General features: G+C 42.1%; 2 protein-coding genes across 5 annotated transcripts in view; one reads left to right on the plus strand and one right to left on the minus strand.

The window, feature by feature from the left end:
- Positions 1-26,403, minus strand: part of CLIP4 (CAP-Gly domain containing linker protein family member 4) — a 110,112-nt gene that overhangs the window by 72,588 nt on the left and 11,121 nt on the right. The window contains exon 1 of one of the 4 annotated variants that reach the window (XM_014569787.3): positions 7,238-7,326. The exons of 1 other annotated variant lie outside the window; for it this stretch is intronic. The gene's annotated coding sequence lies outside the window, so the exon portion shown is untranslated. Of the gene's footprint in view, positions 1-1,217; positions 1,243-7,237; positions 7,327-26,403 lie in introns of those variants that run through there. 2 more of the 4 variants (XM_025180990.2, XM_025180989.2) reach the window with 2 other exon arrangements.
- On the plus strand, positions 152-25,889 carry PCARE (photoreceptor cilium actin regulator). Its single transcript, XM_006115705.4, has 3 exons — positions 152-416; positions 15,390-19,222; positions 25,626-25,889. Exons 2-3 carry the CDS (start codon positions 15,438-15,440, stop codon positions 25,750-25,752), a joined length of 3,912 nt encoding a protein of 1,303 aa, XP_006115767.4. The 5' UTR covers positions 152-416; positions 15,390-15,437; the 3' UTR covers positions 25,753-25,889.

Raw genomic sequence — 26,403 nt, forward strand, 5'->3', positions numbered from 1 at the left:
TGAGGACGTGGTTAGTGGCCCCAGGGTGATGGGGGAGATGGCTGCGTGCCCCCGGGCGGTGGGGCTGTCTACAGAGGCGGGGCTAGGGGTGCTCCTGGGGGGGAGGGGGCTCTGTATGGGGCATAGCTGGCTCCCCCGGAGGGTGGGGAGGGGTAGTCGGGTACTTCTGAGGCCGGAGAATCAGCTGGTGTCACTGACTCCAACAGTAAGGAGTTGTGCTGTCCTAGCCTGCTGGACCATGTCCATAGCGCAGAACATGCCCAAAGGGAAGTCGCTGCACTGGCTCTAGTTTTTAAATGCCCATCACATAGATGTGTTTTCCAATTGTTGCCTCCTCCCTGAATGGCAAGGAGTCATGGAAATGAAACACATCGGGACCCTGCTTTCAAGTACTACAAAGGTGATGTTAGGACCAAGTAAGTACAGGACATGTTTACAAAGCCTTAACAAGATGCTGTGCATGAGGCAAGCTTTTTAAGCCCAGGCTGATTTTAAAATCATCTTCCCACATGGGATTTTATCAGCAGCTGTCAGAGGCTAGAAGAATGTCATAAACGTGCTAGAGCTGCTTGTAGAGCATAACACACAAATCTTTGTATTTTGTGAGCACAAGAAACCTGGTGATTCGCATAGCTAAGCACATTAAGAGTGTTTAGATGCAGTCTTGCACTGTAAAATTTCACATTTTAGAAAGCATTGTCTTTGTGATATAAACACTACACTATGGCCCACATGGTTTATGATCTTTTTACATCTGGGGAATAAGCAAGAGGCTAACTCGGACAAGGTTCAAAAGTTTGAGGAGGTAGCTGTTAGTCTGTAACTGAAAAAAAATAAAAAATAAAGAACAGTCGTGCAGTACCTTAGAAACTAACAAAAATGTAGATGGTATGAGCTTTCGTGGGCACAACCCACTTCTTCATTGGTGGCATTGGACCTGTGATCCAATATACAAAGATTTACTATTGATGTTTCCAGTTTTTCAAGTGCTCAGCTAAACTGAGATTAGAATTTTTTAATGTACCCACCATCTCCCATTATGTTGAGCTCATTTGAAAACCTAACCCTAAGAAGTCAAACATCGGTAGGAAGATTGTTAGGTCTTTAGGTTAACACTAGTATGTCCGTATTGTTGCAAATATTATGACTTAGATACCAGGACTAAAGCCAGAAAATGGGCTATAATTTTCGGTTATGACATAGCTTTCCTATGTTACCTTGGTCAAGAAACAACTTTGTGTGCCGCAGTTTCCCCAGCTGTAAAGAAAGGTATAATATCTCTTACTTTCCTTTCCTCTTAAGTGCAGGACTTTTAACTAATATTTGTAATAGTGCCTTGACATACAGGGATGGAAATCAGTGTAAATGCACAATATTAAATTTGGGAGTGCAGATAGACACTGGTTAGCACCACAAACAGCTTGTGCTCTTTGTTATGGACTAAATCTTGCTTTTTGTAGTAATAGTGCCAAACCTAACTCCCTTTTATTTTAACAGGTATCACATAGTTACAAAAATTGCTACAGCTCCTTTGTCAAAATATCCCTGGGAGCGGTGATGATTCAGATAATTATAGACTAGGTATATAGCAAGAATGGAAAAAAGAAGTTACAAAACACAGTTGCTTTTCTTGATATGCATAATCTGTATTAACTCTTTGATTTATTACTAAGTGAAAAAGCACCATACTTGATGTTAGAGCAGGTAATTGGAGTTGCTTTCTTCCTCTGCAGTCCTAAAATCAAGCCTGGCTTATAAGAGGTCATAAACTAAATATGCTAATATCTTCAAACAACCTATAATGTACATTTGTTCACATTACAAAACTTCTGTATGGTCTTGCACTCTTTTTAATCTGTAGTTACTAAAAAGACTAGTAATGCCAACTAGTACTGGTGTGTGCTAAACTAAAATACATAGTGAGGACATGCTGTACTCTGTATCTTTAGCCTGCATCTTTCATAACATAAGAAGGGCCATACTGGGTCAGACCAAAGGTCCATCTAGCCCAGTATCCTGTCTGCCAACAGTGGCCAGTGCCAGGTGCCCCAGAGGGGGTGGACCGAAGACAATGATCGAGCAATTTGTCTCCTGCCATGCTCCTGCAGCCTTTGACAAACAGAGGCCAGGGACACCATTCCTTACCCCCTGGCTAATAGCCTTTTATGGATCTAACCTCCCTGAATTTATCTAGCTCTTTTTTAAACTCTGTTATAGTCCTAGCCTTCACAGCCTCCTCTGGCAAGGAGTTCCATAGGTTGATTGTGCTGTGTGAAGAAGAACTTTCTTTTATTAGTTTTAAACCTGCTACCCATTAATTTCATTTGGTGTCCTCTAGTTCTTATATTATGGGAACAACTAAATAACTTTTCTTTATTCACCCTCTCCATACCACTCATGATTTTATATACCTCTATCATATCCCCCCTCAGTCTCCTCTTTTCTAAACTGAAAAGTCCCAGTCTCTTTAGCGTTTCTTCATATGGAACCCGATCCAAAACTCTAAACATTTTAGTTGCTCTTTTCTGAACCTTTTCTAATGCCAAAATATCTTTTTTGAGGTGAGGAGACCACATCTGTACATAGTATTCATAATGTGGTCGTACTATAGTTTTATATAGGGGCAGTAAGATATTCTCCATCTTATTTTCTATTCCTTTTTTAATAATTCCTAGCATCCTATTTGCTTTTTTGACTGCCGCTGCACACTGTATGGACGTTTTCAAAGAACTATCTATAATAACTCCAGGATCTCTTTCCTGATTAGTTGTAGCTAAATTAGCTCCCATCATATTGTATGTATATAGTTGGGGTTATTTTTTCCAATGTGCATTACTTTATACTTATCCACATTACATTTCATTTGCCATTTTGTTGCCCAATCACTCAGTCTAGTGAGTTCTTTTGGAAGTTCTTCACAGTCTGCTTTGGTCTTGACAATGTTGAACAGTTTAGTATCAGCTGCAAACTTTGCCACCTCCCCGCTTATCCCTTTCTCTAGATCGTTTATGAATAAGTTGAATAGGATTGGTCCTAGGACTTACCCTTGGGGAACACCACTAGTTACATCTCTCAATTCTGAAAATTTACCATTTATTCCTACCCTTTGTTTCCTGTCTTTTAATCAGTTTTCAATCCATGAAAGGATCTTCCCTCTTATCCCATGACAATCTAATTTACACAAGAGCCTTTAGTGAGGGACCTTGTGAAAGGCTTTCTGGAAATCTAAGTACACCATATCTACAGGCAGTCCCCGAGTTACGCGGATCCGACTTATGTCGGATCCACAGTTACGAACGGGGTTTGCTCCCTGTCTCCCTGGTCTGCGGGAGACGGGGAGCAAAGCCTCTGAGGACGCCGGCAGCGGGACAGCCGCAGCGTGTCTGGGCTGTCCGCTGCCCGTGTGCTCCGCGGCTTTGCTCCCCGTCTCCCGCAGACCAGGGAGATGGGGAGCAAAGCCGCGGAGCACGCAGGCAGCGGACAGCCCAGACGCGCCGCGGCTGTCCCGCTGCCAGTGTCCTCAGAGGCTTTGCTCCCCGTCTCCCTGGTCTGCTGGTCTCTAGCAGACCAGCAGACCAGGGAGACGCGGAGCAAAGCCACGGAGGACCCGAGCAGCGGAACAGCGGTGCTTCTCGGTCCGCCGCCCGCGTCTCCTTGGTCTGGTGGGGGGGGGGGTGCAGCTAGTCCCCTCCCCCCCCCCAGCAGACCCGTCTTTTCTCCGGACGTCTGTGGTAGAGCAGCTGGGGTGCTGCCAGTTGGTCCCGCAGCGCCGCTCTGGGCGCTACTGGACCAACCCGGCAGCACCCCAGCTGCTCTGCCCCAGGCGTCCCCAAGTCAGCCGCTGCTGAAACTGACCAGTGCTGACTACATGAAGCCCGAGGCAGACTTGGGGACGCCTGGGGTTCTTAAGTTGAATCTGTATATAAGTCGGAACTGGCGTCCAGATTCAGCCTGTTGAAACTGATCAGAGGCTGATTCCAGGAAGCCCGGGGCAGAGCAACTCTGCCTCGGGCTTCCTGTAGTCAGCTGCTGGTCAGTTTCAGCAGCGGCTGAATCTGGATGCCAGTTCCGACTTACATACAGATTCAACTTAAGAACAAACCTACAGTCCCTATCTTGTACGTAACCTGGGGACTGCCTGTACTGGATTCCCCTTGACCACATGTTTGTTAACCCCTTCAAAGAACTCTAATAGATTAGTAAGACATGATTTCCCTTTACTGAAACCATAATGACTTTTGCCCAACAAATTATGTTCTTCTACGTGCCTGACAATTTTATTCTTTACTATTGCTTCAACTAATTTGCTTGGTACTGACGTTAGAATTACTGGTCTGCAAGGGTTGCCTCTAGAGCCCTTTTTAAATATTGGTGTTATTTTAGATGTCTTCGAGTCCTTGGGTACAGAAGCTGATTTAAAGGATAGGTTACAAACCACAGTTAATAGTTCCACAATTTCACATTTGAGTTCTTTCAGAACTCTCAGGTGAATACCATCTGGTCCCAGTGATTTGTTACTGTTAAATTTTTCAATTTGTTCCAAAACCTCCTCTAATGACACTTCAATCCAGGACAATTCCTCAGATTCATCACCCACAAAGGACAATACAGGTTTGGGAATCTCCCTTACATCCTCAGCCATGAAGACTGAAGCAAAGAACTCATGTAGTCTCTGTGCAATGGCTTTATCATTCTTGATTGCTCCTTTTGTATCTCGATCACCCAGGAGCCCCACTGGGTTTTTAGCAGGTGTCCTGTTTCTAATGTACTTAAAAACATTTTGCTATTACTTTTTGAGTTTTTAGCTAGCTGTTCCTCAAAATCTTTTTTGGCTTTTCTTATTACATTTTTACACTTAATTTGGCAGTGTTTATGTTCCTTTCTATTAACCTCACTAGGATTGGACTTCCACTTTTTAAAAGATGCCTTTTATCTCTCACTGCTTCTTTGACATGGTTGTTAAGCCACGGTGGCTCTTTTTTAGGTCTCTTACTATGTTTTTTAATTTGGGGTATACATTTAAGTTGGGGCTCTATTATGGTGGCTTTGAAAAGTTTCCATGCAGCTTGCAGGGATTTTACTCTAGTCACTGTACCTTTTAATTTCTGTTTAACTAACCTCCTCATTTTTGTGTAATTCCCCATTTTGAAATTAAATGCCAGAGTGTTGGACTGCTGAGGTGTTCTTCCCACCATAGGAATGTTAAATGTTATTATATTATGGTCGCTATTCCCAAGCGGTCATGTAATAGTTACCTCCTCGACCAGATCCTGCGCTCCACTCAGGACTAAATCGAGAATTGCCTCTCCCCTTGTGGGTTCCTGTACCAGCTGCTCCAAGAAGCAGTCATTTAAGGCATTGAGAAATTTTATCTCTGCATCTCGTCCCGAGGTGACATGTACCCAGTCAATATGGGGATAATTGAAATCCCTGTTATTGAGTTTTTTATTTTGATAGCCTCTCTAATCTTCCTTAGCATTTCAACGTCACTATCACTGTCCTGGTCAGGTGGTCGATAATATATCCCTACTGCTATATTCTTATTAGAGCATGGAATTACTGTCTATAGTGATTCTATGGAACATGTTGATTAATTTAAGATTTTTACTTAATTTGATTCTACATTATCTTTGACATATAGTGCCACTCTGCCACCCACACAACCTATTCTGTCCTTCCGATATATTTTATATCTCGGTATGATTGTGTCCCACTGATTGCCCTCCTTCCACCAGGTTTCTGTGATGCCTATTATGTCAATCCCCTCCTTTAATATGAGGTACTCGAGTGAACCCATCTTATTATTTAGACTTCTAGCATTTGTGTAGAAGTACTTTTAAAAATTGCCACTGTTTATTTTTCTGTCCTTCCTGATGTATTATATTCTTGTATATGTGATTGTTTCTTGTCTGATCTGGCCCATATTTTATCATCTCCCCTCCTCTCTTTCTGAATAAAACTTAGAGAATCTCCATCAATGGACTCTCCTCTAAGAGAAGTCCCCATCCGATCCACGAGCTCCTCCACACCAATCAGCTTTCTCCCATCTCTTAGTTTAAAAACTGCTCTACGATGTTTTTAAACTGTATAAATATTTGCCAAATATATACCCATGTATTTTTTAAACAAAAGATATTTAGAGGCAACTCTTTATATCACTGTATGTTTGGAAGTCACTTCTGTAAATATTCTGCCCTATATATGACATGAGATACTCTTTCATCTACTGTGTTTGCGTGAGCCTGCATTAGAATGTTGTTGGCCCGTTCTGTACGCAGACTGATTATGTCTCTTGTTTACACTAAACATGGATTGGTTGGAAGCCATCCAAAATTGCTTAGAGGGCATTTCAATCAGCTTAATCAACTGCACCTGCCTGCAGTCACCCAGTACTTTGGCACCAAGGAGCTTACTGTGTACAGCAGAGATCTGTTGCTGAGAAGTAAAGCCAGTGGAAAATTACAAGCCACCAAATAGCTACAGATTAGGCATCTTGGAGCTATGGACAGGTTAGGTACTGATACCAGTGTTCTACAATTAAAGACCTAAAGAGAAAACAAGAGTTGGAAAAAGACTTGGATGGATGGAGAATAGAGGCAAGCAGAGACTAAAGAGACAGGAGAAGGGAAGGGAGAAGAGAGAATGCACATACTTTATAACCAAGGCTCTCAAGCACTTTACAAAACATAAATGTATTAACCCTAAACAGCCTTGGAAGATACATAAATATTATTATAATCATTTTTAAATGAGTAAAATGAAGCACGGAGAAATAAAGTGATTTGCCCAAGATTGCTCAGGAATTAGTGCCAGAGATGAGAGTAGAATGTAGGAATCCTGACTCCACATTGTCAATCACTACATTAGCAGGAAGAAAGAGAGTAGGAGAGTAAGGGTACTTACACGGCACTGTAAAGCTATTCAGAATCCAAATCCCAGGGCATCTCTAAATTACATATGCAACAGGAAACCTACTTTCTTAGCGCTTGATCCTACACCATTCAAGTCAATGAGAATTTTTCCATTGACCTGAAGAAGAGCAGGATCAAGCTCTTACAGAATCCACACTTAACTTGGACCAGCACTATATATAAATTGTTTACAACATCACAATTCACCAAGTGGTAACTAAGTATGATGCTACAAGCATCAGACCGTAGCATCACTAAATAAGCCAGGTAATAAATAGGAAGCAAGATTTTAACTAATTTTTAAAATATTATTTAGTTATATGTACCTTTTCAGGATTTCTTTTCTGGTCATGGCTTACCATCAGGATGTGTAGTCAAATAAAAATCCTCTCAATCTCACCTCCTCCTGCATGGTTCACTTAGTGATGTTTTAGACTGATGCTTAGAGCATCATAATTGCTTACCATTTGGTGAATTGTGATGTTGGAAACAATGGATTGCAGCTTCATTGATCATCATAACTGAGGAGAAAAAAGTGGCTGGGAATATAAACGAAAAATTGTGTTTACCACATGCATTTTGTTAATTAAAATATTACTTTACTTCACCCAGGGCAGACTCTGGATAGCTCTACCCCAAACTCCCTGTTCTCATGAGTTGTAGTATTTAAAGGGTATGTCTACACTACAGAGTTTTGTCGGAAAAACGCTGTTTTTCCAATAAAACTTGAGGAACATCCAGACAGCAATTACGTTCTTTCAAGAAAATCGAAAGGACAGAGGAGTTATTCCGCCATTGGTAATACTCATTCTACAAGGAAGAAGCCTTTTTGCGAAAGAGGGAGTTCTTTCGGAAGAAGAGGAAAGAGAAAAAAGCACAGGTTCCCTGGTGGCCATTCCATCCATAGCAATCACAGGTTACAGGTGAGAGAGCATCCATTCAGTCTGGATGCTCTCTTTCGAAAAAGCAGATCACTTTTTCAGTGCACTTTTGCAGTGTGGATGCTCTCTTTCAGAAGAAGTTTTTTTGGAAGATCGCTTCCAAAAAAAGCTTCTTCCGAAAGAAGCCTGTGGTCTAGACGTAGCCTTTTAAATGACAGAAAAACATACCTTTATCTGGGGTGAAATGTTGAAATTTTAACCAAGCACAGCCACTCTCCAAAGAGATTTAGGTTAGGAAGTGAAGAATAACATTGAATTCATTTGAAACTTCATGGGTTATTATGGAAGCAATAGGTAATTGTTCATATTGGAATTTGGTGAAGACAAGCGGACTAGAGACACCTCTGGGATCCTTCATGGCTGCATGAAGTCAGGACCTTATTTTTACACCATATGCAAAAGATGGCACCATTACCAGAACAGTGTCCCCTAACTTCATGCTAGAACACTGGTTTAGTACTTACTCAGAAGAATGTGACCTCTTGAATCGCCAACATATCTTCCTACAGAAGCTGAGTGTTCCTTGGAAATCTTTCACCTTGCATTCTGATTCCCAAATCCACTTAAGTTTGTGAGAACTGATACAATTACAGCCAAAGGTGATATGGACGTGCTCTATTATTTTTTTTAATTTGCGTGAATAGACTCCGTGGCTGTGTCTAGATTGGCAAGTTTTTCCAGAAAATCATCAATGCTTTTCCGGAAAAACTATGCTGCTCCCATTCAGGCAAAAGTCTTTTTCCGAAAGACTTTTGCGCGAAAGGGCCAGTGTAGACAGCATAGTACAGCGAAAATGGCGATCGGGGCTTTTTTGCGGAAAACCGCATCTAGATTGGTTACGGACCCTTTTCCGCAAAAAGTGCTTTTGCGGAAAAGCATCCTGCCAATCTAGGCGCGCTTTTCCGAAAATGTTTTTAACGGAAAACTTTTCCGTTAAAACCATTTTTGGAAAATCATGCCAGTGTAGACGTAGCCCATGTGTATCTGTGAAGCTCATCTCTTCTTGCTATTCCATATTAATACATAAATCTAAAACCATTTCTGCCATCATTACCATTTACTGTTTTAACTATTGGAACAAGAAGAATACTTAGATTAGCTATGACAGACAGCCGGTTTTAAATATGCAGTGGTGGCTTAGCAACCTAAAGCTCTGAGAAAAAAAACAGAATGAACAATCCAAAGGTAATAAGATTCATGTAAATGATTTTCAATGTTGATTTTTAACTCATCCACAGAACATGGTACTTTTGCTGTGCTACAGTTATTTAACAGCCCTCGCTTGCAATTCTACTTCCTAGGCAGCAAAGTGCAAATCCTGACTCTTGAGTAGGGTAATCATCCTGCAAGTCCACTTAACTACAGTGGGATTTATGGGTGCTCTGTACCTCCTATGATCAGGCGCCACACTTACATTACTACAAAAGCTGAGGAGAAAAAGAGAGACCCAACAGGTCTGTAGATTCAACAAATAAATCTGGAGAGTGCTTACTAATTTTGTTAAACTATTCCTTTTGTAAAGGTGTTTTGAAATAGTCTTTTAAGTTTCTACAAGGAAACCACGTAAGTGTATATCTTTGCAATTAATTTCCTACAAATGTCACAAAACATTACTGATGAGATGGACAAAGATTTCTTTAAAATTTTCTCCTGCCTTTCCCTTAACTTTTTAACGTGGGGTTCTACTTTGAAAAGCAGGTCTGTTAAAATACCATTGGTGAGGACTTTATTATTATCTCTCAATGGCACTTCACATTTCCTCAGTTTAGAAGTAAAAAAGTAGACGTCAGTTTCATGCTGCCAGTCTGGAAAATTCACCTTGGGATCTGAGAGTCAAGATAAATTCTTTCTTTGTCATGCTCTATCACCAATGGTAAAGATTCTGTACAGACAAGCTGTCTTCAGTAAACTCTGTGCAACTTCATATAATGCCATTAATTGTACCTCTACTATCCTTTTGCTTTAACTGCATTTGCATAGATGGAATACATTGGAACTTAATAAACAATGCTGTTGATGATGCACAAGAAAGAATTGAATCTATTTCCATCTCCCAAAGTTGTGCTGGCTCTATGGGACTAGTAGAAATAAAAACCAACAAAGATGTGTTATCACCAAAGTCAGTAGATATGAGTGAGCTACTCTGTTGCATAAGGAGTTGTTTTCAAGGTGTTACCTACTTTTTTTTTCTGCCAACATCGCTATTCTCATACCCCCGCCCCCTCTTAAAATACATTGTGTTATATGCAACTGTCATTCTCCAAATTGAGCATCTCTAGCACTGCAGCATTAGCTGACAGAAGGCCAAAGGCTATTGGCTCTAACAGCTCATTCCTTGTATGGAGATATGTGCTGGGACTGGAAGGACATGGGGCAGCCTGGTTCAGTTCGCCATCTCCTTTCCCTCACTGTCAGGCATCTAGAGTTTCTTCTTCGTGCAGTACTCCTCCAGTGAAGAATGGGCAGCTGAAACTATACCATGAGCTTATTGGGAGGAAGCCTGGCTGAATTCTTACTGCTTCACTACTGGAAAAGCTTTCAGATCCTGGATGTTACCTTATCCTGCACTGTGCTGCTGTGATGGTAGTGATACAGTTGCATTGTAAACCCAGACTTAGATTAGTATTTCCACATTCAGGTAAGCCGTGGTATGCCGGAGCAGCCTCGGTCTGTGGGGAGCTCTGGGCCCGCACAGAGAGAGGCTGCTGCCACCCCACGCTGCTGCCTCTGATACAGAGACAGCAGCACAGAGTGGCAAGGGGTTCCCCAGGAATGGGTCTAGGAGCATACTGGCTGCTGACCTTGCCTTCTGGGGAGCATTTTAGTAACCGTGTAACCAATAAGAATGGCTGTGCTTACTCAATTACTAAAACAAATTATTTCTAACATCCCTAATTTGACAGTGCACCACAGCTCTCTCAGTGTCCCTACTTTTGTCTGGAGACTTTGTCCTCACCATGTTCTGTACTGCCTTTGGCTCTTTGGTAAGGGTAGACAGAAAACTCACATCCCTGGCCTATGCTTCAGGACTTAGGAAAATTTCCCATCAGGCAGTCTTATCCCCACATGTATTTATCCATACATTCTGGGATAGTACATGATGCCTGTTGGATACTGTCAGGGAAGTCCTCTTCAGCCGCCCAGTGGCCCTTCCCCCTGTCAGCTACCCCATTTTCTTTGTTGCTGATGCATTCTCTTGCCAGTCTGGTGCTGAGGGGCTTTATTCATCCACACTGCTTTTAAAGCCACAATAGCAAATGTAAGCGGGGGAATGGTCCCGCTATTGTGGGGAACTTTCCTGGCTTATATACCCCCCCGGTGGAATGGACCAGCGAAAGGATCTGAGTCCCCGCTCCCACTTCCTTTACCCCACGGCTTCCCTGATCCTGAGGGCTCCCCCTCCACTCTCCAATTTAAAAAAATGAACACATGAAAAGGACAAATCACATTTCAGAACAGGAGGGAGATGCGGGCGGGGGGAGGAAGGAAGGTAAGTGTCTGTGAATTGATGATATTAGAGGTGGGGAGAGTGGGATGTTTGTGAGCTAATGGTATTAGAGGTGATAATTGGGGAAGCTATCTTGGTAATGGGTAAGATAGTTTGAGTGTTTGTTCATTCCTTTTTGGAGGGTGTCGAATTTTAACATGAATGACAGTTCAGAGGATTCTCTTTCAAGTGCAGATGTAAAAGGTCTTTGTAGCAGAATGCAGGTGGTTATGTCATTGAGAGAGTGTCCTTTCGGGTTAAAATGGCAAGAAACTGTTTTTTCTTTATTATCTTGTCTGATACCTGTTTTGTGGGCATTAATCCTTTGGCAAAGTGTCTGAGATGTTTGTCCAATGTACATAGCAGACGGACACTTTCGGCACATGATAGCACCTAATAAACCATCTTGATAGTCTTTAAAGTGCTACATAGTCCTGTCTTTTGTTCCAGCTATGATTAAGTTGTTTAAACAAATGTGTTGCAATGAAAGAAAAAAATGTTGTGTGTCTGAAAACTGTGCTGGGGGTACTGATAATTTTTTTAAAGGGGGATACTTTATAAAAAAAGGTTGAGAAACACTGTTCCAAACCATTCCAGTTGGCCTCCCTGTTTCCTTTCTCCTTTGGCAAGTTGGGCAGGTAGCAGTTTTGGTAAAAATATATCAGATGTGCACACAGTGCCCTCTCAACTCAACTCGTGCTCAATAATCCGGGCCTCAATTCTAAAGGAGTTGGCATTACTGAGGTGATCGATTCCCTCCATGTGTTGTTGTGGATAGTGCATGTGGGGCCTGCCCCAACCTGGAGGGGATGGGGGAAAATGCAGTACAAGCTCCCCACTTCCTCTCAGGGTCCGGCTCAGCCATGCGCCAGGTTCAGGGTCCTCCCCCATGGCGGGGGGGGAGGGCACAAATTTTTCTTTTGCCCCTGGGCACACAACATCCTCGTTACTCCTCTGATGCTGGGCGGGGGGGGCGCTGGGCTGGGCTGCAGAGCGGGGGGAGGAGGTGCAGGGCGCTGGGCTACAGGAGGAGGGAGGTGCCGGGAACCCAGGGCTAGACTCAAGGGGAAGGAGGGGCAGGGAAACGGAGCTCAGCTGTGCTATGGGGGAGGTATGCAGGGAACCAGTGTGGGGCTCAGCTGAGCTAAGGTGGATGGGGGAAGGCATAGGGAACAGATGGGCAGCTCAGCTGGGCTGTGAAGGGCTGCAGGGAGCTGGTGCTGCACTCCCTTGGATTGTGGGGGATGGTTTTGGGAGAGGTGGATGAGAGTGCCGCAAGGCTCGGGGCAGCACCGCAGGGCCCCGGGCAGCGAAATTTTGCAGGGCCTCCCCTTTGACACAGCGCATGTGCCGTGGCGCCACGGTGCATGCGCGGGGCCTCGGGAAGTGCGGGGCCCGGGGCAGCCGTCCCGCTCGCCCTGCCCTAAATCCGCCGCTGGGTGGAGGGAACCAGTGGGGTGGGCAGCTCAGTAGAGTTGCAGGGGAGGGAGGTGCAAAGAAACCTAGTGTGGAGGCGGGGAACCAGGAGCCCTGAAATGACCTCCCTTGGTCCAAAAATATCCCTCATCTGGGACCAGTCAGGTTTGGGAAACCCTGGTCTAGACAGCTTTCTATCTTACAGTCCATTTATCCAATCCATATTCCCTCAACTTGCTGGCAAGAATATTGTGGGTGACCATATCAAAAGCTTTGCTAAAGCTGGCACTGGGGGCGTTGGGAGGACCAGAAACAACGTATTTGCATATTCATCATTTGCTTAATGAATATGCAAATGAATGTTACCGGCCCGCCAAAAGCTTGTAAATGGATTTACTGGTCCCCATGTCAAAAAGTTTGGGAACCCCTGGTTTAGGGTATCCAATAAAAGTGCCAAGAAAATATTTACACTACACTATGCCATTACACACTCTTAATATACCACATTTGTTTTAGAAAAATGTTAGCTTTTTTTTCCAGAGTTTTACACATTTGTATTGAACAAGTTCTGTTTTTTGCAACTGGTAAAACTAAATGCCTTGGTTTATTATGAGATCCACTTTAAAAGGAGCCTTTATGGAGCTTATATTGCATAAAATAGTCATCCACTCCATGAAGACTTTCTGCTATTTGAATCCAGAAGTGCAGAGTGAATTATATAAAACTCATACTTATTAAAGTATGACAACATCATATGCACCAGGCAACTTGAAGAATTTTCTTGGAAATCAGATAGATTAAATGTCTGCATCCAAATAGTTAGCACATTGCTAGAGGGAGATGATTGGCTCTGTCAGCATAAAGCAGCCTAATGCTACTCAGTAATTAGAGTGGGTGGCAAGTACCTTTTCCATTCCTTATTACACTGGGAGATGGCTGCCTTCTGCAGGAAAGCTGTGTTTGGAAGGTAAAACAAACAAAAAATCATTTTAATCCATTTATCTTAATAACAGAAGGAGAAATTTTGCTTGGGGAGAATTTTTTTTTAATTATCTTTCACAGATCAATCTTGAGAAACAATATTTAAAAAATTAAACAATCTATTGTTTTATTGCAATGTTTTAGTTTCTTCTTTTTTATTTCTCTTCAAGAAATAGTTTGTTGGCTTTAATCCGGTGGCGGTGGCTGCGGTGTCAGTTTGAGGAGGGTTTTTTTTATTTTATTTATTTTGTAATTGTATCAACAAATGAAATGGGAACAGTCCTGCATTGGCCTGAGAGATGGTTTGATCAGTAGATCTCAACTGGATTGCAAAATTGGCCCCCATGTTTCTAGCCCAATATTGAAATTTGATTTTGTTTGTTTTCCTTGAAGCCATGGTTCCTTCAGTAATGTGATTATGAGACTCTCAACCTTCACTTACTTTTTTTTAAGTTTCCCAAGCTTTTCTTTGGATGCAAAGAAAAGATTGAAATTTTGATATGTACAGGCTCGGACACTGGAAGGTAAATTAAAAGATCCCCATATTTAATTTTGCAAAATCTTATTATTTTTAAGATCGTCTGAGTGTTTGGGCCTGACTCGTGATTTTTGAATGCTTGAAGTTAGTAATGCTGCTAGCTTGTGATTTTTTTTGTCAATGCTACTAGTTTGTGCTGTGTTCATTATGAATACTGAGCACTGTGCCATACAAAAAGCAGAAAGAATACATAAATTATACTTTTGAATATATATTTTTAATTTTTAATGTTGCCTGTGTATGTGTACTTAATATCTATGCTATCTTTGGTGATATATGCCAAATTAATTTAAAATATATTATTGTATAGTGCAGTATTTTATTTTGGAGGACTATCGGAAGTAGCAAAATGGGTTCCTAGAAAGACTATTGGAGAAAACAATTGTTTGTTTGTTTTGGAGGTCATGCTACTAAAAACTAAAAGTCTTGGGGTTTGCAGGTAGAAGAATGTCGAGAATTTCTGGATGAGATGATCTAATAGGCATCTCTACTCTAACCTCTGATTCTTTGTCTTTTACCTCCTAGCTTTTCTATATTCTGTCAAAAAGTCACTCTCCTTGCAAAGATCTAAGCATTGTCATTTTTTCCTGTTAAAATGTTTTTCTTCTAGAAATTATCTGAAAAAGTCTCTTCCTTTGGATTTTAAAGTTCCATTTGTAGGGGAAGGTTTGGGGGTGGGGAGACAGGGGAGAAAAAGGGTAGTATATCAAAATCACGTTGCCCACGCAATATAGTATTTCAAAAAAAGTCTTACATTACAAATGTAACATGTATGTGTGTGCCTGATTAACCTAATGAGCTTAAAATCTTATTTATACATGACATCTGTCAAGGCAGAAGCAAGGTACACAAGCCCTCTTAATCCACTAATTCTAAGTCCAGCTGAGCTTTCTTGTGGTTTGTTTGCAACAGAAGAGCGCTTTAAAGGAAACAAAAGGGAAAAGGACAGTGTATAGCTCTTTTAAGACAGGAGCTGGGAAGTCAGAAAAGTTGTAGGCAATTAACAAGATTATCTACAAAAAATGGGAGAATTCTTGATGAAATCTTGGGAGAAAAATTATATGTGCCAGTGCAGAATGAAACAGTAAGTTTTATTGACTTCTATTCTTTACCAGATCATCTGGATATTTTTAACAGAAAATAAATCCAGGCAGAGATCCAAGATGGGCTGCACACCTTCCCACAGTGAAATTGTTAACCATGTCACAAAAAATGGAACTAATCTCTTGAATAAATCCAATGGTATCTTGCCTGTTGATCCTGGAGATGAAGAATTCTCAATTCCATTGCTGGTCAAAGGCTCCTCTTGTTATGATATTGACAAGTTCCCCTGGAGTGGGTCTCTGGGGACAGATCATCAGTTGGAAAAGGAGGAGAAAACATTAGAGCTGATCAAAAATGTTAACTTCTATTTGTCATCTGAGGAGCTCTCTCTTTCTGAGAGTCACGAGGAAGAGAAGAAAACTGAGAGGACAGCCACAGAGGCTGAAAGAGCCATGTCTGAACTGATTGAATCTCAGAAACATATAACAGAGGATATACAAATCAAAAAGCAAAGCTGCTATGAATCAGAAGCGACAGCTTTCACTTGGGATGATGAAAGCAATGCAAAGCAAACTCCAAAGAAAGGGAAGAGGCAAAAGAGCCATAAACTGATGAAACAAGGTCGTCATTGCAAATCCAAAGAAAAATCTACTGCACCACCTATATGCAAGACTGAGAAAAAGGTGGATTTCCCAGATCTGCTTGTTAAAGCTCATCAAAATGCTTATGCCTATCTAAATCCCAACCTCTCAAAATATGAAACTATCCTATGTATGGCCAATCAGGCTACCCAAACTCAGCTGCTTTTACAGCAGATGGTGAGCTTCCTAGTGTTCCGCTTTGATGAAATCAACCAGCTCTTGGAGGAAATTGCCAGTGATGGGGAAGAGCTCCTCAAAGAGGTGGGAGGAAATCTGGCTTGGCCAGCTGGAAAAGGAGATCCAAAAGAACAGCCAGATCTGTTGCAGCAGTTATTGCAGTATACAGTCAACAAAATGCAGCTACTAAATGGAACAGTGGCTTCTCTTACCTCCAGTGCCCTGCAGGAGACATGGAGCTACTTACAGTCTGCAGCCAACAACTTGGAAGAAAAATGGAAAGCAAAACAAGGCTTTGATGAACGCCTGCTAAAGGCAATAAAATTGCTTGAAGCCTCGGCAGTGGTCTCCTCCCAGGCCCATGCGGATGATAGGACTCTGTATTCAGAAGATAGTGGCATTGGTGCAGACAACGAATCTCTCAAGGAGTTCAATTCCCTTGATAAAGTTGGAAGGCAAACATGCTGCGATTCTTGTGCATGTGATCATCCGTCTCAAAAACACACCAGAGTACCAGGAGCATATCCGTGCAGTGGCACATTATTGTCTGTTACCACAAGATCCCATGACTGTGCACTTGAAAGACATTTTAAGGATATTTTTTACCCATCTGTACACAGCAAAGGAACAACTTCGCTCCCAGGGGAAACACCAGAAAATGTTTCCAACAAGCTCCCAGGTTCAAACGTGACCAAACATCCCTCTTTTAATTCCCTCCAGTCTGATGCTGTCCAGGAAGGGGAAGATTTCAAAGGCTGTGAATCAATAGATTCTCCTTCTGCCAATGAAGAGAGCACCCAAGAGGAGGATGACAATATAAGCCTGTCAGAAATGGGGAAGGAGGCCCTCCCTCGAAGGCCAATGTCTTCACCTACAATAACTGAAAAAACAAAGAGGCCAGCAACCAAAAGGATAGAAAATCCAGAGAATGCAGAGATGATCTTGAAGATGAAAGATGCAATCAGTGAAAAAATCAAGTTTGTCCCAGCAAAATGTGGACAAAAGGAATGGACAGAAGATGAAGATGGAAAAGCAGCCCTAGCAGCAAGACCCAGTACGGCAAGTGGTAGCCAGAAAACCTTAGTTAAGCAAAGAAGGTCCAGGTCAGAGGAGTCCCTCAGAAGCCGGGCAGAAGACCCAACCCTTCTAGAACTTCAAAGGACCCAAAAAGATCTCAACAAAAGATTGGAAACATTTTATATGCTTAATGGGGATAAAGAAACAGATAGCAAGCAGGAGATCCTGAAATCAAGGGCAGCAGCTTGCTTACCGGACACTGAACATGTTACCCCCAGATCATCTACCGCCAAACTGAAAGCATCCCTCTCTAAAAACTTCAACATATTGCCTAATCAGGATAAGGCCCCTTTACATAAGTCCGAGCAACACACTGTCAGTCAGCCAGATGAGAGAAGGAGTAGGAAGCCTTTAAAAGCCACTGCATTCGCACAGGAGTTATCATACAGGAAAGAAAATGAGCATCCTGAGAGAGAGAAATTGAATAGTGGTGGTTGTGCCCCTCGGAAATCTGTCAAGAAACTTATTGAAACTTTCAGTCCTTCCAGTGGCCTGGTAAAACCTACAAATCTAAGAACTTTAGGACCAGTAAAATGCATCAGAAAGTTTGGACTTCCAGTGATTCCTCCCACCATTCCCCTTCAGAGAGCCCTGGCACCTTTAACTCACAAGCATCGTGTTTCACCAATAGGAGACATAAACCCTCCAGATACAAATGCATCCCCATGTAACTTTCCAACTGCCTTTCCACATGTTGCAGAATTAAACAAAAGTGACATCAGTGAGGAAACTGATGAAGACTTGGAAAACCTGCCACCACCACCTCCTGAAATGTTAATGGACAGTTATTTTTACTTATCTGAATGTGATGAAAATACAATAATGGAAGGAAACTCTTCAGATGTTGCCAAAACACCTGCTAAAACAGAGTTTCATGCTACAAAGAGAATGCACACTTCTCCAAAGATAAAAGCCTCTCTACATTCCATTGACTTATTATCAAGAAAAAATATCAACAGCCCCAACGTTTCTGTGGGTAAAGTTCTAAGAAACACTGGGGTGGACTCCAAATTTAGAAAATATTCATTGGAGCTGAATCCTACCAACGTGTTTATCCATAGCCAAGAGGGTAAATTAGCATCCCAAAGGGATTATGAAATGAAAGAGGCTGCAGATTTGTATAAGCAATCTCATAAAATAATACCTCTTCAAAATCCCAGTGGCATTTCAAAACAGAACAGAAATTTCTCAGAGAGTGAAGATTCTGGCACAAACTTAACTTCAGTGCAAAACCAAAAGCAAATTTCTCCTGATTCACACAGGAAAAATGATAAAAGCCCAGCTTTTGGCAAAAGAATCTCCCCAACAAGAACACCTTCTTGTTCTCCGCCCACCGAGAAACGACTCTCAAGTCCATCTGCATATCCCAGACACAGCTTGCAGGCTTTTAACCACATGCAGCCAAGTTTTCCTCCTCTGCAAAGGCAACCTAGTCCCCCAGCTCACCCCAGATCATCAAGCCCTCCAATGCAAAAGAAGCTGCCTTCTCCACCAACCCACCGAAAAATGCCTAGCCCTCCAGGGGGGCACAAACAAAGCCCACCAGCTCAAGGCAAGTTGTCAAGCCTGCCTGCTCAGTGCAGAGAGGCAAGTCCACCTCCATTCTGCACCACTCCTTCTCCACCAGCCTCTCCATCTCGGTTACACAAAGTTCTGCAAAACAGTCTGGATTCTGGTGATGAGCAACAGCCTCCTCCCTCAAAGATTGCCAGTAATGCACGCTCAATATTTTGCCCAGCAACTTCTTCTTTATTTGAAGCCAAGCCTCCATCACCTCCTAGCAGCTTCGCTACAGAAATCCCAGCAGGCCAGCCTGAAGTTTCAGCTTCTTCTCAGAAAACCAGTGCGCTGCTCAGGCCATGTGGGGATCAGCAGAGGAGAATGGCTATGAGTGCTGCCAATCCTCAGCCTTTCATAAAGAGAAGTTTCTCTGACCGCAGACCAGCAGTTTACCTGCGACTTCCCATGCCTGTCTCAGCTAGCAGTGAACCTCTACTTAACCAAGCAAGGTGAGAAACATTCTACTTTAAGTCAAGCACTTTGTATTGTATTTTGTGCTTTTGAGGGGAACTTAGTAAAGTGAAAAGACATCTTTTTGAGACCTGTACTGTTTATCTGCACAATAGCAGTGCAAGTATCCACTATCCCCACTAATACTGCTATAATCAACACCTAAATAGATCATCTGTCAGGATGGAGAAGCTAGGTCACTCTCCATAGCTTGTTCAAGCTTTGTCCTGTCTGCTGAGACTGCCAAGCAGGGTAATAATTAATGTCAATAATTAATGCAGGGCTCTTCCCATTTGGAAGGGTATTGTAAACCACCAGCTTCAATTCACAAAAGATGTGAAATAATCCTCCGATGGTACCAGCTTTCAATTCCTAATTACTGAGGGTGGATTTAAATTAGTAACCTAGATATGAAAGGCTATCCAGCCAGTTTCCCCAACAGTCCCTGGTCATTAGCAGGCAGGATTGAACGTGGGACCTGTGAAGCTTAGTGCATGAGCTGCTATTGCATGAGTTAAAAGCCACATACCCCTGAGCTAGGGCTGTAGGACAGACTTGTTCATTTCTCTCTAAAGGTATGTCTACACTACAAGAGTATTTTGGAATAAGTTATTTCAGACTAATAGCTTCTGAAATAACTATTTTGAAACAGCACATCCACACTACAGGGAAACTAGTCCGAGGCAGGCTTCCCTAATGTGGACATGCTACCTCGATTTAGAGCCCCAGGAAGCACTGGGGACTAATTACTTTGAATGACCCTGGGGAGGAGCTATTTCAAAATAGCAACAGTGGAGCATCCATAGTGCTGCTATTTTGAAATGACAATTTTGAAATCAGCGTTATTCCTCGTGAAATGAGGGTTTATTATTCTGGAATAAGATGCCCATTATTTCAAGATTTCAAAATAATGGGCTTCATGCTCACCTTGCTATTTTGAAATAACACTGTAGTGTAGATGTGCCCTAAGTGGTTTTAGGTCCACTAGATCGGAACAGAATACCACACTCAGGTGATTTGCAGTTAGGGATCTCTTGTATTATAACGCTCTATTTATAAAATTGTTACTTGAAAACTTGACTTAGTTTGTAGATCTAAGTTTTCAAAACTGCCCACTAATTATGAGTGACACAGTTGATGGGTGCACAATTTGAGCCTGACTTTCAAAGGCACAACGCACCTGTGGCTACCATGGATGTGGAGCTCTGATTGCTCAGCACTACCAAAAAGGTAACATGAGGGACATGCAATGATTGAGTCACCAATGATCAGGGGTCACTTTGAAAAATGTGTCCTTACTTTTTAATGCATTTAACCACAAAGTGGATATACCTCTATATGAAATCACCAGAGGAGCTATGACACTAAATATAGTTTTTAATCATGTAAGTATAGCATGTAAGTGCAAAATGTTGTTGTTTTGGATTTTCCCATCTTAGTACCATTAAGCTTGTTAAGCATTAAGATACACTAGAGAATTAAGAGCCTCTCATGCAAGTTGTGTTCTACTCATGCAAGCAATCCTGCAGAAGTTAGTTGGATTGCTTTTGTGAATAAACATTTGCAAGACCAGTTTTGCATTTTGGCTACGTCTACACTGGCCCCTTTTCCGGAAGGGGCATGTAAATTTCACTAGTCGTCGTAGGGAAATCCGCGGGGGGATTTAAATATCCCCCGCGGCATTTAAATAAAAATGTCCGCCGCTTTTTTCCGGCTTTTAAAAAAGCCGGAAAAGAGCGTCTAGACTGGCCCCGATCCTCCGGAAAAAGTGCCCTTTTCCGGAGGCTCTTATTCTTACTTTTTTTAAAAGCCGGAAAAAAGCGGCGGACATTTTTATTTAAATGCCGCGGGGGATATTTAAATCCCCCCGCGGATTTCCCTACGACGACTAGTGAAATTTACATGCCCCTTCCGGAAAAGGGGCCAGTGTAGACGTAGCCTTTGTGTGTATGTGTGTGTCATCACCACAGAAATGAGATAGACCTGGATTTAGTTGCCAATCCCAGAGAAACAGAAGAGATCCCAACTTCTCTTCTATACTGTGAATGATAGATTATCATTACCAACATAAAACAAAGACAAATGACAAATCAGCAATTGGTAATGATTTAGCATCCATTACTCTGTTTTGTTATACATTATACTCTGTGACATTCTAAGCAAATTTTATTTCCTAAAGGATACATTTTTATGTACAGTGTAAAATCAGTATTATCTATTCTAGTGTCTGTTAACTGAAATGAATGTTTTCAAAAAAGACTTTGTCAAACCTCATGAAAAGGAAATGCTGACAGTTTTATAGATGAATTTTTTAAACGGCCTATTATAAATTGTTTGTTAATTTCCATTTCAGCAATGTATATTATCTATGTGTTGCAGTTTGTCACAGCACAAATGGTAATATGAAAAGGCACTACAATAAACCATAAAAAATCATCCTTTTCATGAAATATTTTAGATTTTGTGACTCTTCAAGATATTTATCAAATTCTTTAGTCATTTGGGGGGGAATGAAATGTGCATTAAGCCAAAATCAGTTCTCCTTTTACACTGATGCATATCCAGAGTAATTCCATTGAGTTACTACTGATATATACCTGGGTGTGTGAAAAATTCAGCCCATTGGAGCCAAGATGCAATGCCATGTTGTCTTTTTTTTCTAGCTTTAAAATGTATTGCTCAACCCAAGCTTTGTAGACACTGCTTTGCATTTCATAATGTACATATCAGAGCCCTAACAGCATGTATAGTGACAGACAGATGCCAGATATTTTAGGAATCTTCCCAATGAATATTACACAAACCCTGCAAATACTCAGTGTCACTTCCTAGACTCAGGATGACCAGATGTCCCAATCTTATAGGGACAGTCCCATTATTCAGGGCTTTTTCTTACATAGGTGCCTATTACCTCACACTCCCTGTCCCAATTTTTCACACTTGATATCTGGTCATCCAATAGAGAACCAGCATTCATGCTGTGTAAGTCTAGGGTATTAAAATACAATGGGTTCGACTGACCAGAGCCTCAGCATGCTGAAGCACTGATACTAACGTTTTCATTTACAGTACACTCTGATTCATCACTCCCCTCAGAACTCATTAGCCATACAAGGCTGCCTTAGCTTCTCATTTCATTCCCCGATAGAAGAAAACATTCAGAATGCTTAACCCTTCAAATGTTAGTATCTCCTTGCGCCTTATTCTGCATCCCAGCATCCTCAAGTTCTGGGGAAGTTCATATTTCAGGTCCAGCTGAGGGTAAAAATCTCTTTTAACCCTCTCCTTTGCATTCCTTCCACCTTCTCTCCTCACCAAGCCTAACATAGGCCCTTCCACACCCCAGCCACTCTCTCCCTGCATGAGAACCAGCAGTGGCCTCTTCCCAGCAGCTTGGCTTGTTTTCACTGCCAGCCAGACTGCCTCCCTGCATGGACCTGCTCTGGGGTGTTACCAGATTTGCCCAATACTCTGGGGTATGCTCATTTATCAGGGTTACCCTTATGGGACTGGGGGAAGGTTAACAGTTCTATCAGTGTGCTGTTGGTGCTTACTTGGGCTCTCATCTGGAGCTGAATTCTCCCTGCTGCCAATTCCCCCTCCCACTGGAGCTCTCCTGCAGGAACTAGGTTCCTCAGGATGGGGTTCTTACCACCTTGGCAACACACACAGACACTCACCCACTAACAGAGCACGTCTGAGAGGACTGGGTACTCAGCACTCACAAGCTGACCCCCTCATATGTCCCTGGACTCAGCTGGCTGGGTTTCACAGCAATGCCACACTGCACCCTCATGTGCCTTTGGACTCCGTGGGCTGGATTAAACAGCACTTTAAGCTGCCATCCTCATAAGCCCCCAGGTTCAGCACCCCCTATCCCCACTTTCACACCACAGTCATTCACTGGTAAACCACACGATGAGCAAACCCCACAGGATTTTAGGCACTACAGGGATCTTTTGCTTGGGTACAAGAAGCGTTGTCACAAAAATATTCCTTTTGTCCCTCCCCCAGAACAATGTGGTATTTTCTCCCCAGAATTACGTTGTCCTGATACCCAGACAGATAGTAAAGTGCTGGACCAGCAACAGGTTTAACATGTGAAATCTTGAGACCCTACAGAGACAGAAACGGGGGGATCTGTGCACTGTCAGAAAGGAGAGAGCCTCAGGTTTCTAATAGTCTCTCAGAGCCCATAGGACATTAAAATCAAAATGGTATCATGTTGCAAGAAGATATTTTACGTTATTAGGGTCACTAATTGGTTAGGCTATGTCTACACTACAAAGATAAATCGGAAATTGCAAATTGCGTATCTTTTTCGATTTACTTCTGAAAGAGGCTTTTCTGAAATTTGGCCTATCTACATGGGGCAAATTTCAGGGAAAAAACCCTCTTTCAGAACATCCCTTCTTCCTCATAAAAGGGGATTTACAGGGATGTCGAAAAAACGTGTCTGCTTTTGACTTTTTTTTTTTTCGGAAAAGTGGACAGGTTCCTTGGACGCAGCAGAGCTTTTCCGGGGTACCTCCGGCATCCCAGAAAAGCTCTGCAGTCTAGACATAGCCTTAGGGAAGAGAGATGGAGGTGGATCCACAAGATTTCTCTCCTATGAAGTGGTTCACACAAAAGCATTGGAGAGTAAATGATCTAGCCCATTGCATCTTTTGGGATTTTTCCTTCCATTTCCTCACACATTGATTGTTTCTCAGCAAAAGTACAGCTGACGGCTACAGTTAAGCTGTCAGGCTTGATACAAGGCAAAAGTAAATACAGACAACCATATGGGACCCTGTGATTGATTCTGTGTGATGACCCAGCAATTCATCCCAGCAGTCCAATTTCCCTCTTCAGCAGCAGGACCAGAGGGAGAAGTAACTTTCATCCCATTCTGCTAGTAGTATAGACAAGGGTGAATGTAGCTTACCCACTTCTAATTTGGGGAATATGAAGTTTAGTGTGCATTAGCTTACCCACTTTATAAACCTGCCATTTAAAAATCTGCAGACTATCAAGATATAAGATCTTAAACATGTCACTAGCTTATTAGAGCTACACCTATTAGAGCTACAGCTAGAGCTTAGCACAACTACTGTTACTTTATAAGTAGCAAGAGTCTTGGGTTTAGGTTTCAGAATCCAAGCCATGGCAACTAGATGCTATTTGGACAGGTTGTGGGTGGGTGTGCAGAGCTACTTTGCTCTTTTCTGAACCTGGCCTTTAGGTAACTATCAGTGCTGATGGGCACGTTTTCAAGACATACCTCACATGCTGCTTTGCCCAGGCAAATCCTGTTAATCCATAACAGGATTTGTCTGCCTGTGTGTGTAGTAAAAAATAGCATTTCAGTGGTACTATTGCTCTCAAATTAAAGCCCTCCCCCATGGGTACAGCTGATATGGAAGGAAGCTTAAAATAAAAGCTGTTCAGATTTCATTTCATTCAGAGAAAAGAAGAGGAATTGGTTCAGTGACATAGGACCAAAATCAAAACTTTGGATATGAACCCACTCAGATTTTGAGGAACTTTGGATCTGGATGAGAAATTCATGCATAAAAAAAAATTAATGGAGATTGCCTATCTCCTAGAACTGGAAGGGACCTTGAAAGGTCATCAAGTCCAGTCCCCTGCCTTCACAACAGGACCAAGTACCATCCCTGACAAATTTTTGCCCCAAATGGCCTCTGCAATGATTGAACACTCAACCCTGGGTTTAGCAGGCCAAATGCTCAAACCACTGAGCTAGCCTTCCCCCCCTTTAAATAGCTGGCTAAATCTATTCATCCAATACCAATCTAGCACTAGTTCCACCACAACAGAGAGGCAGGACAATCCAGTGGTTAGATTATTAGTTTATGGCCCAGGAGTCCTGCATTTAAGTCCCTGCTCCACTGCAGATCTCATATATGAGCCTGGGTACATCACAGCCTCCCTCTGTAAAATCAAGATAGTATTTCCAGTTATGTTGCGTTTAAACACCATAAAGGATTATGAGTCACTCAGTTACCATAATAATGGGGAAGAAGGGAACCCTATAAGTAAGTACCTTAGCATAAGATAGATACAAACTTCCCTTTGGGATAGGGATCTCTGCTTTTTAGCTCAGACCCTTCACTCTTTGTAAGTGAAACTATTTGCCCAACTGTAAATTCAAACACATCACAATAGCTTCCATGCTATCAAATGGCTCAATCAATGTTTGGCTCTCAGTTTCAGGGACAGGAGATTACAGTGCACTTGGCATCAGGAAACAGGGACCAGAAAGGAAAAAAACTGTACTGTACTAAACAGCTGAATGCCTTCCTGCGTTTCATTGTAATGGGCTAACATGCTCTCCTTAGCATTTTTTTAAAAGGTCATGATTCATTAGCTTCTTATCTTAATCTTCTTTTCTATCTGCAGCATGGAGTGCCCTAGAAAGGAGTGGGATTCCTGGAACAGCACATGCTCCTCTGCGTTCAAGGGATCTGGCAGGTCTGCTTCACACCCTGAACTCTATATTGTGGGCCAGGGGCTCCACAGGGAGTGACAATACAATCTGCTTGGAAGATGGACAGTGTTGCTCAAGGCAGAGGACCTTCATGTGATCAAGTATCTTAGTCCCAGGCTCCAAAGAATTGCTTCAGGCCATATCTAAAGGAACAGGTACAATATTATTGCACCTACCCACCCAAATTGGTCATGATTTCCTAATTAATTATCAGTAGGGTTCTTGCCACCTGCTTCTCTCTCATGTTTTTTTTTATGATTTTACTAAAAGATTTACATTTAGTGCCAGAAACAATAAAATATTGGAAAATCACAAGTCAGATCAGTACTATTTTATAAAGACAGGGTTCTGCTCCCAAATGTTTTGTTGCACTAATGGTCTCAAAGGTGCAAAATTAAAATTAGGTAATATAACATTTATTCAGATGGGTTTGAAGCTTCTGTTTAAAACAAACCCACAATCCTGCATTTTCCTGCTAAAGATGAAATCCTAACACCACTGGACTCAATAGCAAAACTCCCATTTATTTTAGTGAAGCCAGGACTTGCCCCAGTGTGTTTTACAGATATGCGGGAAATAAAATCAAGTCCAATTAATAACAAATAACATTGATTTTTTTAAAATAGAATAAGATTCCTATTGCAGAGAGGTTTTGATCTTATGATATGCCTTTAAACATTGTGTAATCTC

Source organism: Pelodiscus sinensis, chromosome 3 (assembly GCF_049634645.1).
Source record: "Pelodiscus sinensis isolate JC-2024 chromosome 3, ASM4963464v1, whole genome shotgun sequence".
NCBI classification, from domain to species: domain Eukaryota; kingdom Metazoa; phylum Chordata; order Testudines; family Trionychidae; genus Pelodiscus; species Pelodiscus sinensis.

Coding starts and splice junctions, on each gene's coding strand:
- PCARE (XM_006115705.4), top strand. CDS start 15,438: ATGGGCTGCACACCTTCCCACAGTGAAATTGTTAACCATGTCACAAAA. Junction 19,223..25,625: donor CCTCTACTTAACCAAGCAAG/GTGAGAAACATT, acceptor TTCTATCTGCAG/CATGGAGTGCCCTAGAAAGG.